At 41.4% G+C, this 24,883-nt stretch overlaps 1 protein-coding gene and 1 long non-coding RNA gene across 5 annotated transcripts; one reads left to right on the top strand and one right to left on the bottom strand.

Annotated features, from left to right (window-relative positions):
- Positions 1 to 3,896: 3,896 nt before the first annotated feature.
- On the top strand, positions 3,897 to 21,247 carry HNRNPF (heterogeneous nuclear ribonucleoprotein F). Of its 4 annotated transcripts, none has more exons than XM_028511149.2 (4): positions 3,897 to 3,997; positions 14,723 to 14,859; positions 16,041 to 16,099; positions 18,727 to 21,247. In XM_028511149.2, exon 4 carries the CDS (start codon positions 18,778 to 18,780, stop codon positions 20,020 to 20,022), a length of 1,245 nt encoding a protein of 414 aa, XP_028366950.1. In that variant the 5' UTR covers positions 3,897 to 3,997; positions 14,723 to 14,859; positions 16,041 to 16,099; positions 18,727 to 18,777; the 3' UTR covers positions 20,023 to 21,247. The 4 variants fall into 4 exon arrangements, with proteins under 4 accessions (XP_028366950.1, XP_028366949.1, XP_035882564.1 ...); XM_028511148.2 differs by lacking the exon at positions 3,897 to 3,997 and adding an exon at positions 4,006 to 4,379; XM_036026671.1 differs by lacking the exon at positions 3,897 to 3,997 and adding an exon at positions 4,892 to 5,021.
- On the bottom strand, positions 11,388 to 24,676 carry LOC118500772. Its single transcript, XR_004903357.1, has 3 exons — positions 24,497 to 24,676; positions 11,995 to 12,001; positions 11,388 to 11,398 (listed from the first exon to the last, which is right to left on the bottom strand). It is a non-coding gene; the product is annotated as an uncharacterized LOC118500772 (long non-coding RNA).
- Positions 24,677 to 24,883: the final 207 nt, after the last annotated feature.

Genomic DNA, 24,883 nt, shown 5'->3' with positions numbered 1-24,883 from the left:
TCCACCCTGACAATTACCTAAGGCTTTACCCCACACAATTTACAGGTGAATTTTACAAGGAATCAGAACAGCTCTACCTAATACACAGAAACAAACAGGAGAGGCTGACAAACTTAGGAGACAAATAAATATAGCCCAAATGAAATAACAGAACAAACCCCCAGAAAAAGAACTAAACAAAATGGAGATAGCCAACTTATATGCAGAGTTCAAAATATTGGTGAACAGGATGCTCAAAGAACTCACTGAGTACGGCAATAACATAAAGGAAGCAAAGAAATTTACACTAAATTAAATTTTTAAAAATCTACCAGGAATGAACAGTGAAGGAAAGGAAGCCAGGATTCAAATCAATGATTTGGAACACAAGGAAGAAATAAACATTCAACCAGATCAAAAAGATGAAAGAAGAATTCAAAAAAAAAAAAAAAAAAAAGGAGGATAGTGTAAGAAGACTCTGGGATATCTCCAGACGTGCAGACATAAATAGACATACAAGTCCAGGAAGTACAGAGATTCCCAAACAAGTTGGACGCAAAGAGGACCACACCAAGACACATCATAGTTAAAATGCCAAAGGTTAAAGAGAAAGAGAGAATCTTAAAAGCAGCAAGAGAAAAGAAGTTAGTTACCTACAGGGGAGTTCCCATAGCAGTCAGCTGATTTCTTAAAAGAAATCTTTCAGGTTAAGAGACTTGAGAAGAAATATTCAAAAAGGACTTTTGGCCAAGAAGGAGGAGTACGTAGATACACTTTGCCTACTCAAATAACCAACAGGACAACAAATTTAAAAACAAAAATTAACCAGAACTGCCAGAAAATTGAACTGTATGGAAGTCTGATAACTAAGGAATTAAAGAAGAAACATTCACTCAGATTGGTAGGAAGGGCAGAGACAGGCAGTCAGGGTGAAGAGGACTCTCAGTCAGACAGTGGCTGGTGGAGTGGGTGGTCCCACATTTGCATGCAGATAAACTGGGAGGAAGAACTGTGGAGCAAGGCAGATGGCACAATGCAGGGTTCCAGCATGGGGAAATAAAGCTTCAAAATCTCTGACTGAAAAAACCTGTGGGGGTTATTGTGGTAGGATAAACTTCCAGCCTCACAGGAGAGTTAGCTGGAGATACCCGCAGGGTCCTAGAAGGTACACAAACCCACTCAACCTGGGAATCAGCACCAGAAGGGCCCAATTTGCTTGTGGGTAGTGGGAAAAGTGACTGACAGCCAGCTGAGAGCCAAGCAAGCAGCATTGTTACCTCTCGGGCCCCTCCTCCACATATAGTGCCACAATGCAGCCATGTGGGTTGCCCCACCCTGGCAAATACCTAAGGCTCCATCCGTACAACCTAACAGGCAAAGAAATAAGACCCAAATTAAGGAACAGATCAAAACTCCAGAGAAAATACAACTAAGTGAGGAAGAGATAGCCAACCTATCAGATGCAGAGTTCAAAACACTGGTAATCAGGATGCTCACGGAAATAGTTGAGTATGGTCACAATATAGAGGAAGAAGTGAAGGCTATGCAAAGTGAAGGCTATGCAAATTGCAACATAGGAAAGTGTACAGGGAACCAACAGTGATGGACAGAAACTGGGACAGAAACCGGGACTCAAATCAACGATTTGGAGCAGAAGGAAGAAATAAACATTCAACCAGAACAGAATGAAGAAACAAGAATTCAAAAAAAAAAAAAAAAAAAAAGAGGAGAAGCTTAGGCACCTCCAGGACAATTTTAAACATTCCAATATTTAAATCCTAGGGGTGTCAGAAAGAGAAGAGGAAGAGCAAGGAATTGAAAACTTATTTGAATACATAATGAAAAGAACTTCCCTAATCTGGCAGAGGAAATAGAGTTCCAGGAAGTCCAGGTAGCTCAGAGGGTCCCAAAGAAGTTGGACCCAAGGAAGCACACACCAAGGAACATCATAATTACATTAGCCAAAATTAAAGATAAGGAGAGAATCTTAAAAGCAGCAAGAGGAAAGAAGACAGTTACGTACAAAGAAGTGCCCATAAGACTATCAGCTAATTTCTCAAAAAACAAAACAAAACAAAAACCTTTCAGGCAAGAATGGGATGGAAAGGAGTATTCCAAGTACTGAAAGGCAAGGACCTACATCCAAGATTACTCTATCCAGGAAAGCTATCACTTAGAATGGAAGGACAGATAAAGTGCTTCCCAGATTAGGTCAAGTTAAAGGAGTTCAGCATCACCAAGTCCTTATTATATGAAATGTTAAAGCGACTTATTTAAGAAAAAGATGATCAAAAATATGAACAGTAAAATGACAACAAACTCACAACTATCACCAACTGAACCTAAAAACAAAATCAAACTAAGTAAACTAGAATAGAAACAGAATCACAGAAATGGAGATTACGTGCAGGGTTATGGGGGGGGGGCGGAGCAGGGAGAGTGAGGGAAAAGGTATAGGGAATAAGAAACATAAATGGTAGGTACAAAATAAACAGGGAATAGTTAAGAATAGTATGGGAAGTAGAGTAGCCAAAGAACTTATATGTTACAAGCCCTGGACATGAACTAGGGTGGGGAAATGATGGGGTGGGGGACGGTGCAGGGTGGAGAGACATCAAGGGGAGGAAAAAAACAACACAACTGTAATAGCATAATCAATAAAATATATTTTTTAAAAAAGAAATATTTAAAGTCATGAAAAGCAGGGACCTACAGCCAAAACTGCTCTACCCAGTAAAGCTATCTTTTAGAATCAAAGAGCAGATAAATAGCATCCCAGACAAGGAAAAACTAAAGGAGTTCATCATTACCAAACCATTATTACATGAAACGTTAAAGGGACTTAGTTTAGAAAAATATCAAACTATGAACAATAAAATGGCAATAAATACATATTTATCAGTAATTAAATCTGAAAAAACAAATTAAGCAAACAAGAAAAAGACACAGAATCATGGATAGACAGGGTTTTGATAGTTGCCAGGTGGAATGGATGAAGAGGTGAGTGGATTAAGAAGTACAAACAGGTAGCCACAAAATAGCCATGGGGATGTAAAGTACAGTGTGAGAAATGGGGTAGCCAAAGGACTTACATGTATAACCGGTGGAATGAACAATGGTGGGGGTATCGCCTGAGGGAGTGGGGGATACTGGGTGGAGTGGGGCAAAGGGAGAAAAATCAGGACAACAGCATGTTCAATAAAACATAATTAAAATTAAGAAAACATCCAAAACTTTTCTGCTTATGATGAGTATCTTGATTTTATCTTTATTCAGTTTTTTATAAAATCATATAAATTAACAACTGTAGAGGGTTGTAGAGTTGGGAGAGGTTATACTGGGATAAGAGACAAAATGCAGTAAAATTTTAAAAATATATATTATTAACTCTAAAACATATCAAGAAAATCTCCACTGCCTCACGTGTGTTAGCCATTTCCAGCCAGACCGGGCTCAAATGTTCTGTAACTGAAAACCCTACATTCCGGAAGACACCTTCAGAGGCTTTGGGGATTCTTAGGCCAAGTGAAAATCAAGTAAGCAACCTCACTCAACCTTTTAATTCCTCCCTAAATCCTGTTATCAGAGTCGCCTTTATCTATCTCCAGTTTCTCAATTTCCTCTTTCTTCCTCTACAGGAAACGGCTCTCATTTCCCTCCTCACGCTGTTCTTCAACCTAAGAGTCCTTTAGACTCAGTGTTTGGGGTCGGGGCCAGGGTTCCCACCACCACCAAAATGTCTCAGTATCTTCAGGGACTCAGAAGCAGTTCCGGGAAGCTTTGCAGGCCCCGATTCCAGCTCTCCCGCACCACGCCACTCCCCTCAGTGCCCTGCCCCTTTGGTAGGCTCGCCCTCTGAGCGACTGACCAATCCCCGGCTACGCTTTGGGCGCGACACAGTGGCGCCCTAGGGGTTCCGTTCCCTGACGTCCGACGTTGGCGGTCCCGCCCCGCTGCGGTCTCTGCATCTTCCGGTCCCGTGGTGGAAGTTGAACTGCTTTGCGTCCTTCTGGAAAAGGTGGGCTTCCGTGGGGAAACTGACCAGGGTTTGCGTCGTCAGCCAGAAGCGGGGTGGAGGTGCGGGTTCACGATACCGCTGTTCCCGGGTGCTGTGGCGCAGGGAAGAGCAGGGACCCAGCGCGCTTAGAGCAGCAGCACTTGAAGGGTTGCGTGCGCCTTACGGGCGCGAGTTATGGACTCCGGCCCGAGTGCTCCAGACCTATTGGGTGCCCCGCCCAGGGCGCGCTCCCAGGGGTTTCCATGGTGATGGTAAACAAGTCTCAACTGCCTCAACTACAACTGCCAAGTGCCCCGGGTTCTACCCTACTCTAGGTGTTCAAAGGGGCCACCGAGGTGCCGGATGTGAAGTAGAGCGGGAGCGTGGAGACTCGGAGCCCGAGGTGAGGGGCGGGACGAGCCGAAGGTCGGAAGCCTTACACCAGGGACCGACTGGAGACTGGGCCCGTTGGGGTTGTGGGTGGCAGGGCTGCGATTTGGAGTCCGGAGAGGCAGGATCTGAGGTCAACGGCCACCCTGGTGCTGGTCAGTGAGAGACTGGACCTCTTGCTGTTGGGGACCGAGGGTCTGAGATTTAGGGACGGAGCAGGCGGAGTCTGGGGTCAAGGGCCGCACGCCCATATATCCACCTGAGGCTGAGTCCACTGGGAGTAAGGGTGGTGGGGCAGAGATTTTGTTTTGAAGGAGGTGGGCCTGAGATCAAGGGCCTTACACTCGGATAGACCTTGGGCCCGAGGTTTGGGCTTCGGAGAGGTAGGTCCTGCAGAGAGGAAGGGAAGGAGGGCCTGAACTCCCCTACCAGGCGTGAGGGCACCGGGCGAAAGTCAGAGAGGGAGTTTGTTTAAAAATAAGAGTAGCTCCACGTGGCTGGAAGCTCCCGGGAGTCGCGGTACTAGGGTTGGGACTGACTCCTCCCTTTCCCACGTTCCCGCTCGCTCGGCCTCCACTTTCGGTCTTTGCCGCCTTGCTCTTTCTGCGGTGTGTGAGTCCTAAGCGCCTGTCTACGTTGTCTACTGGCCGGAGAGGTATTGTGTTTGTATTTTGGCTGAACCTCTTTTTGTCGTTGGCTTTGCCTGGTAACCACACTTTTTCTGAGCGAGCTTGGTTAATCGGCTATTTCTTTTTATTTGTCTCTTTATCTTTGAATATTTGCTGATTCTTGACTCTAAGAAACTTCCGGACTCTCTCGGCGCTAGCGCTGCGCCCTCTGCCCCCTCTACCCTGCGTGGTTCACTGAGGTGTCGACAGTGGCGTGGGTGACGCCGGGCAAGTCGCGGTGTCCCCACTTACCCTGGTTTTTACAGAAACCGTTGGGAGGCCCCAAGCCCAGAAGACCCCCACCCCCACCCCCTGGGCATCTGCGCGAGTGCTGCCCGGCGTCAGGCCGCTCCTGGCCTGTCTCACACTGTGGCAATCGCAGCAGTTTCCTTTCCTTGGAGACCCGAGGACAAACAAACGCGTTTTCCTCTATTTTTACAACTGTTTGCTGGGTGTGGGGGGATCTTGCCTGCCCCTAAGGGGCAGGTGCGTAGTGGGAGAGAGGCCCGCGAGCTGAGGAGTGACTCTGCGTCACGACAGCTTCCTGGAGCCGCGCGGGCGGGACGTGGGCGGGGGAGGGGGGTGGACGGAAGTGCCACAACTTACGGTGGCGGCCTTTGCCTCTCCTGAACCTGGTGGAGCAGGGAGAATTTTGAAGGCTGTAAATAATTTTAACTCAAAATACCATCGAAACTACTGATCCTAATGTAATTCTATTACTTTCAGTCACGTTTTTAAAAGTTAACTATTTCTGAATTTCTAGTAATGACAATACCTTGGGTTTTCCAGTTAGTCAAAAAAAAAATGCATTAGGCTCTGTCGGTGAGAAGTGGTGTTTTCTAGATATCTTTTCAAGATATTTTTCATTGTAAAATAAGTGAATATTGGGAGAGGGTTGCTGTATCACTAATGTTAAGCGAGTTCATCCTGTGATTTGAGGGGTCTCATGCTCCTGTGTGTATTTCTTCACATTAATTAGGTTTGCTGTTTCCGTGTTGTGATCTTATTTACTTTTTAAACTGACAAGTGACTGGTTTTTCACTTAAGAGTATTGTTACAAAGCTCCCATTAAACTATCAAGTTAAAAACGTCAGTTGACTTCAGGGAAAAGATTGATTAAATGGACAAGTGCTTGTACATGGCCAAAACTGTGAAGGTGAGTGTGTGTGGAAACAAGGTGCCCATCAGGGTAGGTGCCTGGAAGAGCTGCGGAAATGGGAGTGGGGGGACCCTTACAGGAGATAACTTTCTGCCAACCTCCCCTCATTCTAAGCTCTGGCACTCACTCTTTTTAAAGCCACATTAATTGACCCTTAATGTGTCCATTCACCGAGCTGGGTGTTTTAACATTTTCTAATCACATTCATGAGCAGGTTATAAGGGGGTATTGATGTTATCCCCATTTTACAGATGAGGAAATGGAGACTGGGAGTTAAGAAGTCACTTGCCCAGTGGCACAACTGGGACTAGGACTTAGATCTTTCTGACAGGGACAACTGCCAGGGCTCCTGCCCCCATCTCGTTACCCTGAACCCCAGGGTACTTGTGGAAGACAAAAGGCAAGGCAGAGGGAGCACCAGGCTCAGCTAAGACCAGCCTGGCTATTTTACAGCAAGCACATCCCATGGATAATAAGATTTGTATCCATAAGTCAGCTTGTATTTCTAAGGACCTCTAAAAATACAACCATGATACCATCACACCTAAAGAGATAATTCCTTAATATCAACAAATACCTAGTGTTCAGATATAACTGCTTATTTAATAAATATTTCTGTAAAGCTGGTTGGTTTGAACTGGGATCCAAATAAGGTCACACTTTATGTTTGGTAGATTATATCTTTTAAATTATATTTTAACCCAAAGCAGTCCTGTCCAATAGAAATAAAAGCAAGCCACATAGGTAATAATTTACTGTATATCCAAAATATTGATTACATTTTTTAAATTGTTTTTCATGCTTTTTTCAAACCAAGCTTTCAGAATCCAGTGTACTCTTTATTACTTACAGCATGTGTTTGTACCAGCCAAGTGACTACCTTATTAGTGATGATGTAGAATGAGGTTGTTCTACATTCTTAAAACATCTTTGTTGACAAACCAGGTTGTATGTAATGTAAAGGTCTTTCCTCACACTGGGTTTTTTTAATTGCATTCCCATGGTGGTGTTTGAATCTCTGTATTCTGCATTTGCTGTAAAATGTCATTTACCTTTAAAGGCTGTTCTGATTCCGTTGAGATTTTTTTTTGTGTGGAAAGAATATTTCATTTGAGGTGCTATGTACTCCTACCAGAGGGAACATAGTTATGTTTCTTCCCCCTTTGTGATGGTAGCAGCTGTTGATGATTATCCCTAGATCCATTGTGTTGTCAGTGTTTCCAAATTAGTGGATATTTTAAGAGTTATTGTTTATTAGCAGTAACACTTCTAGAGAAAGGAAATTTTAAGGTGTACTTTATAAAAGGCAGGTTACAGGTTTTATTTTTTCTTTATGTTTATCAATATCCGGCATAATGAACTGAATCCCTAGCATGTGCCAAAGATAGTTTTTCTGGTATTATGAATTCATGGATTTTAGCATATAGGATGTGTTTTAATACACAGTAGGTTTTATTCTCTTCGCTCAATTATCTAGTTTTTGGCCAGTGGAAGCCCTTCAACTTAGTTCTTGGTTTCCTTGATTTAAGTGGATCCACCAAAGTTTAACTGGAACACTAGTAATGGGCAATTGGGTTGCTTGTAGACTTTTCCTGTTAGACCTAGTGGTGCAGTAGGTGTTTTCACCTTTTTGACTATAAGAAGTGAACCATTTAGTATTTCCACAAACAGTATTTGAGAGCACCTACTTATTATTATCTACAGCTTTGCCAAGGAAATATGTTATACACATATACACAAGGAAACTTGTGTATTTTTGCCAATATGATAGGTATTTTAAATGTCATTTCATTTAAAATTTTTTAGTTTATCATTTATGGGTGAGATTGAGCACTATCTTTTCATGTTTAAGCTCTTTTCGTATGTATTGTTGGACATTTTCCCCATTTTTTCATTGGTATTTTTGCTTAGCTTAGGTTGTTTTTAGCCATGCATAAGAGACTTGGTTTTTTAATGTAATCAGATTTTGCAGTATTTTCCCATATTCTATTTTTTTGGTCATGGTCAGACAAGTTTTCCCTACTCTCACTTTATAGGGAGATTTATCCATTTTTCTTTTATTATTTAGGATGTTTCTTAGCATTTCTCCTAAAACATGAAAAATTCTTAACTCATTTTGCCTTCATTAATATGACAGTGTGACAAATTTCAATGAAGATTAACTTTGAAATGAACTGCAATTACATTCTGAAATAAACCCAACTTGGTCATGATGTAATATTGCTTTATGTGTTGCCGGATTTAGTTGGCTAATAATTTATTTAGGATTTTTTCTTCTGAGTTCATTAGCTTGGGTAACTTGATAAACTAATTCTAAAACTTCTGGAAATAGAAAACCAATTCCAGGTTGACTGTACATCAAAATGTAAAAATTCAGATGCAAACAGCTTTATAAGCTGTAAAAAATCCATGTGGTGTCAGGCTAGGAAAAAGTTCTCTTAAAACAGGAACTAAACAGTGATAATTACAGGCAGGCAGGGAGATGAGAGATTAGAATGAAAAATTCTAAACTCCTTTTAGCTTTCCCCTGACAGTATACATTCCTTTTAAAAAATCCTTACCTGGTACAAATATTACAAATTCCTATCACACTCTTATTTTAGCATATTTTAATACATTTTGATTAACTCAGTATACCCAAAACATTTCAACATGTTATCAGCATTTTAAAACTGAAAGATTTTACATTCTTGTGTGTGTATATACACATATGTGTGTGTGTGTATATTCTCTTCATTTATTTTTAGAGAGAGAGAAGGGAATGAGAAAAATAGGGAAACATCAATATGGGGTTGCCTCTCAGGGGTCCACTATTGGGGACCCAACCCACAACCCAGGCATGGGCCCTGATTGGGGATGGAACCGGTGACCCTTTGGTTTGCAGGCTGGCAGTCAGTCCACTAAGCCACACCAGCCGGGGCTACATACTTGTTCTAATCTTTGCAATTCAGTATGCATTTTATCCAGCACATCTCAATATGTTCTTGCCACATTTCAAGTGCTCGGTAGTTTGAGGCTAGTGACCACCGTATTTTTATTCTCTGTACCTTGGTTTTTTTGTTTGTTTTTTTTTTTTCCCCCAAAGCAGCCTCTTTCTATACTTTAAATGTCGGGATTTCACCAACACGTGCCTTAGGTTGTTTCTTTAAAATGTCTGTTGGGAACTACACAATTTATCTTAAGCCAGGAAAGTGTCCTTCCATTCTTTATCAGTTTTCCAAAACTTTGTCTTGCCTCCACTTGCTTCTTTTTCTCCTGAGGTCTTTGTTATCCATGTCATTTCTCATGCCCCATGTTATATTTAATGACTTCCAAATTCCATATCTTCCCTCCCTTATTTCTATATATTTTTTGAGATTCTTTTTGGTTTTCCAGGCCACTGTCCTTTCCTTCAATTCATTACTTTTAAATTGGAAACTCAATTTTTAGTGGAAGCCCCTCTCAAGTATGTTGTGTTCTTTTCCTCCTCTTGTCTGTTTCTCACTGTCCCAGGACAATGTGTTGTGGTGCCTAAGCAGCTGCAAGCATTGAGCACAAGGTATCTGCTCTCCACTGAGCTCCAGGAGGAAGTTCTTAGGCCCCCTGCAGGACACCTTCTAGGGGAGGCTATGGGCATATACTGCAGTGATCTCCCTGGAGACCATAAGTGTAATTCACAGGCCTCCTGAGGCCTTCTGCCCAGCTCTATAATCTGACTACTTGCCCACCCCAGAGGCTTACTTGCTTTCAGGGAGAGAACTACAGGAAAGTTAGTGGGGGCAAGTAATGGGGAGATTATCTTCTTAGCAATTGTATTTTCTTTAGCAAAATATCTACCCCACCCCCATTTCTTAGCTAGGCTAGAATCATATTTTATACTATGGGGTGAGCAGTAATACTAATTAATACAGGTGATGAACTCCCCTCAACTGAGAATGGATTTTATCTTTAGCAATGGAAGTCGAATCGTTTTTCTTTTTATGAAAAACATCTAATATATATATATGTGTGTGTATTTTTTATCTGCAGAATGAAATCAGTAATATGTATCAGTGATTTTCAAGCAGTGTGCTGCAAGAATTTTTAAACATGCAATAACCAGCTAGTCAGGGACACTAACCTCTTTTCCCATATATTGTCAAATTAAAAAATGACAACAGCCACCACAATAGACATCTGGTGTGAATAAATCAAAATTATACCTTTTGGGGGGGGTGCCATGGAATTTTAGTACTGTAATTAGTTTGTGTGCCATGAGATGAAAAAGGTTGAAAAATCATTGATATAGATCAGTGACTGTCCCATATGGTACCTGTTAGCCACATGTGGCTTGTAAGCACTTGAAATGTGGCCAGTGCAAATTGATCTGGACTGTAAGTGTAAATATACACAGAATTTTAAGATTTAGTATGAAAAAATTGTGAAATGTATCAATTTTCATAGATTGTATGTTTAATCTTTTTGGTTATATGAAATTACTGAAATTTAAAAGTATGTAGAGAGCAATGGTTGCTTGTTCTGTTGGACAATAATTTATCCCTTATGGTAACTTAAATACAAGCATTATAGATATAATTTACCTGACAGCACATATACTGTTTTTGCTTTTAAGTTAACACAGCTTTTGAGAAATAAAGACCGAGGAAAAACAGTATATTACTTCATACTTAGGTATACTAAGTACTCTAAAGGGCCTAATAGTTAAAAGATAATAAAAAGCAGCTTTCCTATTGCTTACAGATCATGACATATACCCCCTTTGATGGATAAAAATGTAGTAGTAGCAATAAACACTTAAAATGTTAATAATGCATTTAATGATTTATCTACTCCTTCTGTCTTAGGTAGCTTTGTGTTTTAAATGTGGCATGTTTTGCAAATTAGATAAGAGTTTTCACCCTTAAGGTGCATGAGCCCTTTGAAATTTCAGGCACAATATCATTTCGTGTCTGCATTTTTTTTTTTTAAGAAGTTGGTTCAGACCTGCATCTCAAGTTAGTCCCTGACAGCAAGAAATTTAAAAGCCACTAAGCTGGGGCTTTACATTGCTGGCTTGGAAAAGACTTGAGGTTTCCAATATAATTTCTAGTAGAGCAAGAAACCATAACAGATAGGGGTCTGGGTTCTGCTCACATACTATTCTCTTGAGAGGCAATTGTTTCTTCCTCAGAACTATCTGCCTCAAGTGAAAAACAGACATGAGCAGCAGAAATGATATCTAAAATTCTCTTGTGGGTTTCATAAGAAAATACAAAGATTAAAATTAAAAGGGTTTATCACAAAATAATAAAAAGACTTACGCAAAGCAACCAAAAATCGAAACATCCTGGCAAAGGGTTGCATTTTAAAATTATAAAGAATTTGAGCAAACATCCAGGGGGAATAAGTAGGATAATATATTGTACAAAAAAAAGAGTAATATGGTCTTCTAGCTTCTACTTTGAAACTTTAGCTACCTATGCATGGCTTCTGGTCTGCCAGAGTGGAACCCCAATGTAAGTTAATCCCCATTTCCTAGTTTTTAGTCATTTCAGAATTTGTCATCAGACATGTATTTCTTTATTGTCTGTTTCTCACTTTACACAGGATGGCTAGGTTTTGAATCCCATCAACTAGTTTCAACAATTAACAATTATGGACAATTTTTTCCTATATCTCCCATCTACTTCACTCAGATAGTTTTGAAGCAAATCCCAGACATCACACTTATTTCATCCACAAATACTTCGAAGTGCATTTCTAAAATATAAAATACAAAACTAACTCTAAAAACTATTTTTATTGTTCACTGTTCTTCGGACCTGCATCTTGTATAAGTGCACAGTATATCTGGGTTAATTAATGACTCTCAGCTTGGTTAATTTTATCTACTGCACATTTCTCAAATCCTTTCACATGCTTCAGTTTTCACCACAATGTTTCTGTTGCAGGGTACCGTTAATTCTTTTAAAACTTCTCTAATTTCTTCCCATGCATCTGTTCTTACCATTCACTTTTCAGACAGCAGCTAGACTGTTTTGTTAAAAGCAGAAAGTAGAATACATTTTGTAATGCAGAATATAATTAGAAACAATTACATGACTTCCCATTGGCCTTTGAATTAAGTCCAAAATACCCAACCAGACCTATGGAGGAAGGATCTCCCTCTGTTTTCTTCCTTTATTAAGCTTAGCCCTATTGCAGGTGTTTTTCTGGTGCCTTCTGTCTCGGCACACCAGGCTCCCCTGTGTATTCTGTACTTGTTCCTTCACTGGCAGGAACCACTATCATGATTAATCAATTATTAACACACGCCTTACCGGTTTCACCAACCTGTTAACCAACTGCAACAAACATTCAAATAAAATAAGTGAGAAAAGGCATGCCAGTCATACGAATTACCAGGCATATACTTAGAAGAGGATTTTAAGAAGCAAAATAAATGCTTATGAAGCAGTCAAGGTACCCATTTATGCCATGTAGAGATGTGCTTTCCAAAACTAGGCCAATTTTGTTTTACTTCTCTTGAATGTGAGTTTGTCGTGTCTGTTTCTCACTTTACATGGGATAACTAGAGATTTTGAATCCTATCACCCAGCTTCAACAATTAACTTAATGATGGACAGTTTTTCTGTACATCTCCATCTACTTCACTCATAATTTTGAGGCCAATCTCAGCTATGACACCATTTCATCTACAAATATTTCAAAATGCATTTCTAAATATTAATTCCTTTGGTTTTTAAACATAACTACAATCTAAAGTAAATATTTTGTAACAAATTTCTAGTCAAACGTCTTAAATTGTCTTGTTTACTCGTTTGTTTGGCTCAAGAGACATGTATTTTATGTATTGTGAATCCTTGATAAGTCTCTTAAATGTATCAATGTCCCCTTGTTTTTTTTCCTTTGGAGCTAGTATGTTGAAGAGTTGATTCATTTGTTTGTTTTTTTTTTTATATAGTTTCCTATAGTTTGGCTTTACAGACTGCATCACCATATTCTCCCTTATTACCTTCCTCTTTCCCTATAAATCCTACAATTTGGTAATTATCTTTAGATTTTTAAGACTTTAATCAGATGTATTTCTGAGTAATCACCCTTTTTTAGTTTTTAAATATTAACTTTTTATAGTTAACATGACTCTTAAAGTCACAGCAACTAGTTACAATTAAAATTCTATGATTCCTGATACAAAATAATTCAGTCAACTGCTCACATAACTGCAGTTGCCTTGTAATTGTTTTCCATTGTATTCATTTGAATTAGGATTAAAAGGTTCATAAAATGTAATTACTTGCTAGGCATGAAGTTGAAGAATTGCGTTTTAATCTTTTAAAAACTATTCAAACTATTTATATGAGGTTAAATCTACAAAACAAGGTACCTGTATATCCAGTAGTTCCCGTTCTAAATTTTTCCTGCCTTCAGAGATTTTTTTTTTTTTTCTTTTAACGGTTTCTCCTTCCACATAACCTTGTCTACCCTCCCCTCCGCTGGTACTCTGGACTTTTCCCCACACTGGCACCTTTCCTCAGAACTGAGAACAGTCTTCCTCGTTGCCTTTCTTCCCTCCTCCTCCCACTTCCTGCCTCGGCCAACCCGCGCGGGCCGCTGGGCCGCACCTGCTGGACGCGTTTCCATTGGTGACATCTTGGCGGGTCGGTCGGTGGCACTTCCTCCTTTACACCCCGTGACCTACGTCCGGCTCGCCGCCCTCCCAGTCACGCGGCCTCAGCCTTCGGGACACAGCCCCGCGCGCTGGCCTTCCGGACTTCAAGACCCCAGACCAGTCGCGGTGAGCCGCTGCGAGCGGACGACCCCCCCCCCCCCCCGTGTTTCCACTCCCCATCCCTGTGATTGGGGCAGTTCTTCCCCACTTCCTCCCCCCTTTTTTTTCTTCCCCATCGCTGTCCCTGGAACTTTCTCCCCAACCCAGGAAGTACCCCAAGTCGATCCTGCCCCGGGGCCGCCAGCTCCCTGTGGGTCCCGGGAACTCTTCTAGGGCTTCCTAGGAGGCCCGCTTGGATCAGGAACTCTGCCTCCTCTCCGTTCCCTCCACCCGCCCTTCTTAGGCTAGGCCAAAGAAGCCTAGCGAGAGAAGTCTTAATCTTTTTAACCAATCCTCGGCAGGCCCGAGAATTTCTTCCTGGCGTACCCGCGAGACCTCCGACGCGGAGAAGCCCCTCCCACCGCCGGCCCTGGAGGCCTAGGCCTGTACCCTGTTCCTCCACCACCCCACCCCCACACGTCCCGGGGAGCGGTTCTCCGCCAGCTCTTCCCCACCCGTAGCTCGCTCCGCCCCGGAAGCGGCCGCAGCGCCCGCCCAGGCTCTGGATGGGGGGCTTTGGGGTCCGGCTTTACGCCCTAGTAGGCCGACGGAGGCTGTCGGAGCACCAGGTGGAGGCGGAGGGAACTACTCCTTGTTCCGGGGTCGCGTTGCTCCGGGAGCTACACGTCCGGAATCGCTTCTACGCTTCCCGCCGAAATCGCTCTGACGCGGCCTTGGCGGCTGGCTGCGCCTGGGCCTCGGACTAACTTGTACCTATAACCAGACAGTTTCCATTTCAGGTTAATAACAGAAGGAGATGCACCTGGAGATTCCCCAGAGCTCTCTGCGTTTTTAAGCGTCGGGTGGAATTGGGGTCCTTTGGCTGTAAACCACGATCGCTTGATGTAAATAGAAATCGGCCCTGCTTCCTTCAGCGGTAAGTCTTAAAGCGGAAACCTCAACCATGTGTCCCTGAGGCGGCTTCTTCCGCTGGCTGAAATTTAGAAGTAGAACTTTTATGAGTAATTGCGACATCCAGGACAACCTGGCTGTTCGCGCGCTGCCAGCTGTAGCTTAAAACTCATTTGAAACGAAGGTGAAAATGCTCCTCGGGTCTCATTGGCACAAGACTGAAGGAGGGGAAAGCCGGGCTTTCCACCTGAGTTCCTGTCCTGGAACCTTCGAGAAGATGGGAGGTGGGGTTTAAGCCGCCCTGTTTACCACATAGATAAACCTAATCAGCCCTAGTCCGCTAGGGCACACCCAGTTCATCTTGATTGGATCTGCTTGAATCCGAATTAGATCCCGTCTAACCAGTAAAGTAATGAGGAACACATTCAAGAGAGTCCAAATAATATTGTTTTAAATTGTAGCAATTCACATTTATGTGGGGTTTTTTCCAAGCAGTATCTCATGGCAATCAGAAGGCTAGTAAGACAAGGCGAATATTACCTGTAACACACAGGCTTAACGGAATTGACTTTACCAGTGTCCAAAACTAAAGATGTAGACGGGTTCAGCCTTATCACATGGAAATGAGCAATGGTAGTAATGACGATTTTCCTGTTGAAAAGCTTATTTCAATATTTTCTCTCTTTACTGTTCCTCAGTAAATTAAAAGATGAATGTCAGGCCTCAAGGAGTGAAATTACCAAGTAAAATTGGGAAAGAAATTCTTGAGTGTCTCCACCCTGCCACCCAGGGATGTTTATAAATTACAAACCCTATTGAACGATTTCTAGCAAACTTCTTCTGGAGTCCATCCCAGTGACGATTGGCTGCCCTGGGCCTCCCCTTCCCGGGACTGCTTTTGTACCTCCCTCACCCTCAATGTTTAAATTTTGTTACTGCCATTCTAGTTTTGTGTATAGAAACTCTGGAATTTGAGTTGTCTCCTCTGGGCAAGTGGGAATGCCCCTGCTGTTATTATCCCATGAAAACGTAGATGTCTTAAATGCTTGGGGGTGGGCCAGGTGTGTATTTCAATTAGGATAGCCCCCAGCCCTGCTTTGTTTTGGGAAGAAGGCAGCTCTGAACCCAAGCCAGCCCTGTGGCCTGCTCTGGTTGCTCTGGTAAGTGCTTGGGCACTGAGGCAAGATGGCGATATCTCTTTTTTAGGACAATTTGTACCTACCAGGAGTGTCTCCGACTGTTGGATCTCCCCCTTGTTCTTTAAGGTGAGCTATTTTAAGAAAAGTAATTTCTTAATTTATAAATACAAATACAGGAATGTGAAGTAAAGGATGTATTTGTCACTATCTTTAAATCTAACATTTAGCAGAGCTGAGCTCTTTAGAGTTTAAATGTCTTACGTACTGTTAAGTCTCTACAAATAATCAAAATATAGAGCATTCTGAAGGTAAAAGGTGAGAGTATTTTACTTTTTTGTGGTGTTAAATTGCATAATTATAATGAAATGTCCTGTTCTTTTATGCTTCCTGCATGTCTTTCTCAGACTAAATAAACTGCCATATTCTAGAGGTTGATATTGACCCACCCTCACCCGGGCCATCCGTTAAATGAATCCGTTGCTCATCTCCAGTCTGTTGTGCCCGGGCGTTGGGCAATAGTGGTAGAACAGATACAGCCTGTCCCTCAGACTCCCGATGTACTTTTGAAGACACATTTTAAAAAGATCACAGCAAGCATGCTGTGGGGGCATAGAATCATAAGATTTAGTTTGTAGCAGGGGAAGATGTTTTGAAACAGTGGGATATTTGAGCCAGGGCCTTAAGGATTAGTATGATTTAGCTAGACAAGAAGGTTGGGTAGAATATGTTTGAAGAGAATTACCATGTGTGTTGATTATCAAGGGAACAGAGAGCCTGGCACATTCTAGGCACAGAAACAAACAGGAAGTTTTAAAATGGTGGGGATGATAGGAGCTGAATAGTGTTTAAGGCCAAAGTTGTAAGATCTTAGAAGCCCTTAGTCCTGTGGTTTGTGTGCCAATGAAAACTTGGAATGGGAGAGTACATAAAGTAACCTTAACAGGACACTAGCTGCAGATTGGGTTGCAATAAGGGCCAGCTGTTAATGCTTAAAGAGCTTTAAGAACCAGTTCCAAGTATCCTGGAATGGGCTATTAGTATGGGAACTAGAAATAATGAGGGTAATGCAAAAAGGAAATGACAGTTGTCATTCATATCATGAAGGAATTACCAAGCTTATGAAAGAATTAACTCTTTCTTGTGTTCACAATTATAAATCTGCTTTTCCCATGCCTGTAGAACTGTAAAAAGACTTTATTACTAGAGTCACTAACTAGGGCTTATGGGTGTGGTTAGGGTGGACAATGGGATCACCTGAGAGAAATAATTCATTGGAATTTGAGACCTTGAGAGGCTCCATTTATTACACCGAATATTTAAATTCTGAAAATAATGATGGGTCAAAACCTAATTTGGCAATAATTTGGTTTTTTTCTGCTACTAGTGCAGTTGAGTGTTTCATATATTTATTACAAATTTGCTCTGTTTGGTGTGGGCGGCACTTAAATTACCTAACATGCTTTCTGGTTTATCCTTTTCTACTAATAGGCCCACATTTCTTTGAAATGCATCTCTTAGGACTAATTTTAATGTCTATTATTATACTTAATGTGAAATGACACTTCCATTTAACATTTAATTTCCATATTTCTACATGTATACATTTTGAGCATTGATCACTAAAAATATACTTTTGGCTCTTAATATATTTGGGCCCTGGCCAGGTAGCTCAGTTGGTTAGAGCTTCATCCTGATGTGCAAAGGTTGTGGGTTTGATGCCTGGTCAGGGCACATATAAAAATCAGCCTGGCCAGGTGAATGCATAAATAAGTGGAACAACAAACAAATTCATGTCTCTTTCCCACACCCTACCTCTACCTCTGTAAAAAATATATATATTTGTCTCTTACGCATATATTGCTATCTGATGGTTCGATTCCTACTCTTCAGAAAATTTCCCTTCCAGTTGTATTTGACCTTTATTTTATCTTGAACTCTGTGCTAGATACCACATGCATTTTATGACCTCCTATGAGAGGGGTACCTCTCACTGCCTAAGGAGTTCCTTTTCTTTAAATCCTTCAACCAAATGTAGCAGTGAATGTGTGTACTTTTATTTATATGTGAACCTGAGAAGCTTATTTGATTTCTTCATTTGTAGTGCACATAACTAATATTCTGTTGATGGACTTTTCTGGATATGACTTCAGTTTGGTCTCACTTTGTTTGATTTGACACATCGTGTTTTTACTTCTGTAGTGCTGAAGAATCTCACAGGAGCTCTTACAAAAAAGATACCAAATTTCAGCATGAAAAGTATCTGGAATAAATATATAACAAGAAAATGCCCTTGCTCAACCTGATTAACACTTAGATTACTCTCTGTTCAATGTACCAAGTTACACTATTCTCCTGCCTTTTATTTTAGCAATACAATATAATACATCTCATCTCTTTTCTTCTAGTTCCGCTTTCTCTTGCTGTTTCTGAATATTGCCTCAATTGATTTTCTTGTCTTCTCTTCTAGAACTTAACAATAATTGACTATTAGAATTTGTAGATTTTTGACATTGTTAAAGCTTCTAGATCACTGTATTTCTCTTCAGATTTTATTCTACATTCGACATAACTTTCTCAGTCTGCGTAGTATGCATTTTTTGGAAGACATGGAAATGACTGTTAGCTCAAATGTATTTGTGTATTTTCAACTTCAGCTTACTCCCTCATATGTGAAAGGGAGAAAACTGTATTTACTGAATGTTCTTGTTATAAATATGAAAGGAAAAATTATGTAGTTTTTGCTTTCTTTTCAGCCACAAAAAGCACCAGCTGAGCTTGTTTGAAGTCTGTCCTGTCAAGTATCCATGATGCTGGGCCCTGAGGGAGGTGAAGGCTTTGTGGTCAAGCTCCGTGGCCTGCCCTGGTCCTGCTCTGTTGAGGATGTGCAGAATTTCCTCTCCGGCTGCATAATTCATGATGGGGTCGCAGGCATTCATTTCATCTACACTAGAGAAGGCAGGCAGAGTGGTGAGGCTTTCGTTGAACTTGAATCAGAAGATGATGTGAAAATGGCCCTTAAAAAAGACAGGGAAAGTATGGGACACCGGTACATTGAGGTGTTCAAGTCCCACAGAACTGAAATGGATTGGGTGTTGAAGCACAGTGGTCCAAACAGTGCTGACACCGCCAATGATGGCTTCGTGCGGCTTCGAGGACTCCCGTTTGGATGTACCAAGGAGGAAATTGTTCAGTTCTTCTCAGGGTTGGAAATCGTGCCAAATGGGATCACATTGCCTGTGGACCCCGAGGGCAAGATTACAGGGGAAGCCTTTGTGCAGTTTGCTTCACAGGAGTTAGCTGAGAAGGCTCTAGGGAAGCACAAGGAAAGAATTGGGCATAGGTACATTGAAGTGTTCAAGAGTAGTCAGGAAGAAGTTAGGTCATACTCAGATCCCCCTCTGAAGTTTATGTCTGTACAGCGGCCAGGGCCCTATGACCGCCCAGGCACAGCCAGGAGGTATATTGGCATAGTTAAGCAGGCAGGCTTGGAAAGGATGAGGTCTGGTGCCTATAGTGCAGGCTATGGGGGCTATGAGGAATATAGTGGCCTCAGCGATGGCTACGGCTTTACTGCTGACCTATTTGGAAGAGACCTTAGTTACTGTCTCTCTGGAATGTATGATCACAGATATGGAGATGGAGAATTTACTGTCCAGAGTACCACTGGACATTGTGTCCACATGAGGGGGCTGCCATACAAAGCCACAGAAAATGACATTTACAACTTCTTCTCCCCTCTCAACCCTGTAAGAGTCCATATTGAGATTGGCCCTGATGGAAGAGTGACGGGTGAAGCTGATGTTGAGTTTGCCACTCATGAAGAAGCTGTGGCAGCTATGTCCAAAGACAGGGCCAACATGCAACATAGATACATAGAACTTTTCTTGAATTCCACAACAGGAGCTAGCAATGGGGCATACAGCAGCCAGATGATGCAAGGAATGGGGGTGTCTGCCCAGTCTACTTACAGTGGCCTTGAGAGCCAGTCTGTGAGTGGCTGTTATGGGGCTAGCTACAGTGGCCAGAATAGCATGGCTGGATATGACTAATTTTGTAGTGCATTTGAGTTATTTTAAATTTTCATAGGCAGTCAAGCAGTGAAAAGCAGTTACTACTCTAGAAAAAGCTATGGGATCCATTTTGCACCATGAGTTTGTGAAATCTGGATTAAAAAATTACCTCTTCAGTGTTTCCTCATTCAAACTTACTTCTGGTCTGTGATATTGAGTAAAACTATTTTCAGCTTTTTTTCAGTATTTTGGTAGTGTACTTCAGGTAGATGTTATCTGAGTTCAGTAGTTTTAAGTACATCAAATGTGGATCTTTACACATCACAATGAACACATTGAAGAGATGTGATTTTTGGGAAACTCAAGGTGCTAGATCCCTAATTCAAAGAGGAGCATTTCTCATGTTTGTTCATTCTAGTTTATTTTTCATTTAAAATCTTTTAGGTTAAGTTTAAGCTTTTTAAAAGTTAGTTTTGAAAATTGAGACACATTACTAATACTGTAGGAATTGGTGAGGCCTTGACTTAAAACTTTCTTTATTGTGATTTCCTTTTGGGTGTATTTTGCTAAGTGGAATTTGTTAAGTTTTTGTTAACTAAACTTTTTTCTTAAAATAAAGACTTTTTCACAATGACTGGTATAGACTGTCTGCTCACCAAAAAGTATCAAAACAACTGGGTAATTGAAGAGAATTCGTTTGAATGTTGTATTTTAGTGTGAATTTTAAAATAATTTAACATATCGAATTTTCCTTATATTTCTACAAGAATGCTAAATTTAAAAGTCAGCTTTTAAAAGTATTAAGTATATATGGGTTGTAGAAATGATGACTAGAAACATCCCCAAAAGTAGGAAAATAGAAGCACATAGCCCCAGCCTCCTGTGAATTTTGTGCTCTCTCCAGCCCTTCTGGTCACCCATTTTTCATAGCTGGAGGACCTTAGTTTTGAATGCCGCATATGTTATAAGTCGTGTTTCAGGGTTTTTTTTGTTTGTTTTTTATGTAAAATGTGCTGTTAAAACATTGCTTTTTTAAAATCTCTAATGGTTATTTCTATAGGGTACACTCCTGGGTTAGCAATTACAGGCTATTACAAGATATATATAATATCAAGCTTTTAGACCTATCTCTAGAATTGTTTAAAAATTGTCATCTGCCCAGCAGTGTAAAGTAGCACCCAAATTCCAGGCAGCTCTGCACATGGCATATTACCATCACTCTTTATGAAATGCACTAAATAAAACCAAGATGCTAAAATGTGAATGGAGTTCATTTTTAAAACAGCACAAACTTTGCTTGATAGCTGCTATTGGTAATATTCCCAAGTTTTTTATCTTATTTGTCTTTAATAAGCCACATTTCCTAGTTTCACCAATTTAAGGATCATCTGGTATCTTCATTTCAAAGGACTGTCCTCATTTACAGGGAAAATATTCTTTGATTAAGCCCCCAAGAGTTTATTAAATAAGTACATAGGTAGACTGGAGTCTTTTCTTTGCTCCAGTCTTTCCTGATGTAGTTGAGTTTACAGGCCTACCTTGCCTGCTATCCTTGTCACTAGTATTCTGCAGACTCAGGGCAGCAGCCTCACCCAGGAATACTGAAGTACCAGAACATGGATGGGACTATGACGATTCAGAGAAGAGTGGGTAGTGTGAGAAATCTGGAGCTTTTCTAGACCATTTACACGGGGTCTGCCTGTTAAATGGGCCTGCCATGGCTCCAAGTTTCAGGCAGCAGACTACCACAGGAAAGCAAAGGACCGGGTTGTGAGGAAGACTCAAACCCCAGCAAAGCACCTAGGAGCTTTCTGAATGTTTAGTGACAGGCTACGATTCTGTGGAAGACAAGGACATTCACAAACCCTGTAAAACTGCAAAGTTTTGAGTCCAAGTCTGGACTCCAATAACCCCAGATGGGGATGTGCTAGAAGACCCTCAATCCCAAGGTGATCCTGAGACCTGGACCCCTCTTATTAGGAGGTTTTGAGAGCAATGACCCCTCTTACTAGGAGGTTTTGGAGGCCTCACCTAAAGTAGGTGACCTGTAAACATTTCTGTCCCCTGAATCTAGGAACTCAGATCAGCTTGCCACCTGTCCTATGGCCCATGAGCTAAGTTAATTTGTTAGCAGGGAACCGCAATTAAGAAAAGTAGAATCTCACCCAACCAGAAAAAAACTAGTACAAAATGTTATTTAAAGTTCTGTCCAAAAAAAAAAAACTTCAAATTTTCCTTGGCCTGCCTGCACAATTGAAATATTTAGCCCCATTGGAAGAAAATTTGCTGACCTGTGTTCTAGAATATGTTATCAGGACTGACCATGGTATAGGAGGGAGAGCTGCCACTCCACAAGGAAGTGGCTGTGATACCAGAAAAACTGGTACGTATGGATAGGACTCAGCATCTGGGGAGTAGCCTGATGCTGTATAGACCAGGGGTATCAAAACTAATTTTCACCTAGAGCCACATTGGAGTTGTGCCTTCAAAGGGCCGAAGGTAATTTTAAGACTATAAATGTAACTACTTAACCAGAGGCAAGGAGCTTGGTGCTGCTGCCAGGTAGATACTTGGAGGGCCAGGTTCAGCCTGTGGGCCTTGTGTTTGCCACCTGTGCTCTAGACCAAGGGGTTCAGTATAAAATGGTTAATATAGGATATCTTATCATTCAGGATTGACTAAAATGATCTATTGGAGTTGACCTTCAAGCTGAAAGACAATGCCTCTGGGAGAGATGCTGGGTTTTGAAAAGATGTCAAGGGACCTATGTGGGCATGCTAGGAGAGATTTGGTATAAAGGGCCAGAAAAAAAAAAAAAGTTACCTGGGAGGGTTCAAGGACACCTAATCACTAAATTGGCAAGGAATGTGCTAGTGAGGTGCACTAGCATTTCAAGAACCTTACCTGGGAGCTTTCCCCAGCCAGCATTGGCAGTAGGGGAAAATAGGGATAAGAGGACTATAGATTTCTATAAGAGTAAGACCAGGTAGGGGCAATCAGGTGTGAGGCTAGCATAAGTGCTTTAATGGGCAGTGAAGCTCAAAAGGCAGTAAGGACTTTGACCTTGCAAAATCTGGCAAAGTCTAATACACCTGTGTGGATCCAGGGATCACATTCAGGCACAGCTATGAGGTCTCTCAACCTGTTTTTACTGTTTCTATGACCAAAAAACTCATGGGAAATCAGGGTCTCGTTCCTATTTATTTCCAGAACAGAGATCTCAGATTGGAGAACAATTGTGGAGGAAGAGCCTGGCAGCATTGTAACAATTATGTGGGGGAGAAAGTGACCCAAATCTTTTGGGTGCTATTACAAATGGAGTCTGAATTGATAACAGAGGATCCAAAATGCCAATATATCCCCTCCGATACATTGGGAGTATATAGGGAGGCCTGCTGACAAATGGATTCCTGGGCCATGCTCATCTCAGTGTGGGTAGAACAGGTTTGCAAGCCTCTCAGGTGCATCTCCCCAACTAAATAAGTGGGCAGGGATACTCTAGACAGTTGACAGTGCCTCCACACTGCTCCTGGTTTTGGAAAGCTATATGGTAGAAAAGGCCAAAACCTCTCAAATGGCATTCCCAAGACTAGGGAGAGGCTGTAATGCATGTGCAATGTCTGAGGTTAAGGGCCACACTGAAGACTTAAAAAGCAAGCATAGTTCCTTTCAATTTGCCTGTCTGGTTCTAGCAAACAACATGGATTCTGACAGATGATAGCAGACAACCAAAAACAACCAAGTAGTTGCCACAGTCACAGTTCAGTGCCTAGTGTAGAATCTGACACAGATCAACAAGCCTCTGGCACTTCAGAAGTTGTTGGCCTATTCAATATATTCTCTTCAATCTACATCAAGGAGGAGGTTAAAAAAACATTTTACCATTTCATAACATGACCATCAGAACATTCCCTTTCTCCTGGGTCGTGGTAACTCCTGCTCCATTTACTGTAGTATCTAAAGAGACTGATCACTTCCATGATCAACTGTATGGATGGCATGGGACTTGGTGAGGAGGAAACAATATATTGTAGATGTCCTAGAAAGATGTGTGCTAGAGAGAGGAAGAATTCAGGGCACTGCCCCATCAGGGAAGTTTTTAGAATCTAATAGTTTTGGGCAGGGATCAGCAAACCAGGTAGGGTCCAAGGGCCAAATCTGGCCCACGGCCTACTTTTGTAAATAATGTTTTCTTGGTATATAGCCAACAAATCTTTTTTTACATTATGTAAAAAAAAAATTACTTTTATCAGTTCTGGTGGTGAGAAGTTAAAATTAAGGTGTTGGCAAGGCCATTCACCCTCTCTGGAGTCTCCAAAAAAGAATTCTTCCTTACCTTTTCCTAGCTTTGTTGGTTACCAGCTATCTTTGGTGTTCCTTGGCTTGCAGCTGCATCATTCCCATCTCTATCATTGTTGACACATGGCTTTCCCTGTGTCCAGATTTTCCACTTATGAGGACACCAGTCATTGAATTAGGGCCCACCCTAACCCAATATTACCTAAAATGATACTTGCAAAGGCCCTATTCCAAATAAGGTCACAGACTTAGATACTGGGAGTTAGGACTTGAACATTTATGGGAGACACAATGTAACCCACAACACATAGGTTCAGGGTTTTTTGTGTGTTTTTTTTCCTGAAAATCTCCAAATGTCAGCTCATTCTTTGAATATGTTAGTTAAAATCTTGTCCTAATCATTCCAACATTTGCATCTTCTTTATGTTGTCTGTCTGGTACTCGTTTGCCTCTTATGCCTGGATATTTTTGATAGAGCACCAAATATTATGTATATAAATTATAGGTATAGAAGAACTACAAGACCCATGAGCTATTGTCATGTCAGATTAGCAGAAAGAATGCAACCAGATTTTTTTAAAATTACTCTGAGAAAAGGAGA

The sequence above is a fragment of the Phyllostomus discolor genome, chromosome 5, assembly GCF_004126475.2.
Source record: "Phyllostomus discolor isolate MPI-MPIP mPhyDis1 chromosome 5, mPhyDis1.pri.v3, whole genome shotgun sequence".
Taxonomy (NCBI): Eukaryota; Metazoa; Chordata; class Mammalia; order Chiroptera; family Phyllostomidae; genus Phyllostomus; species Phyllostomus discolor.
The sequence above is the reverse complement of the archived record's forward strand: the minus strand, read 5'-3'. Positions and strand labels throughout refer to the sequence as shown.

Coding starts and splice junctions, on each gene's coding strand:
- HNRNPF (XM_028511149.2), top strand. CDS start 18,778: ATGATGCTGGGCCCTGAGGGAGGTGAAGGCTTTGTGGTCAAGCTCCGT.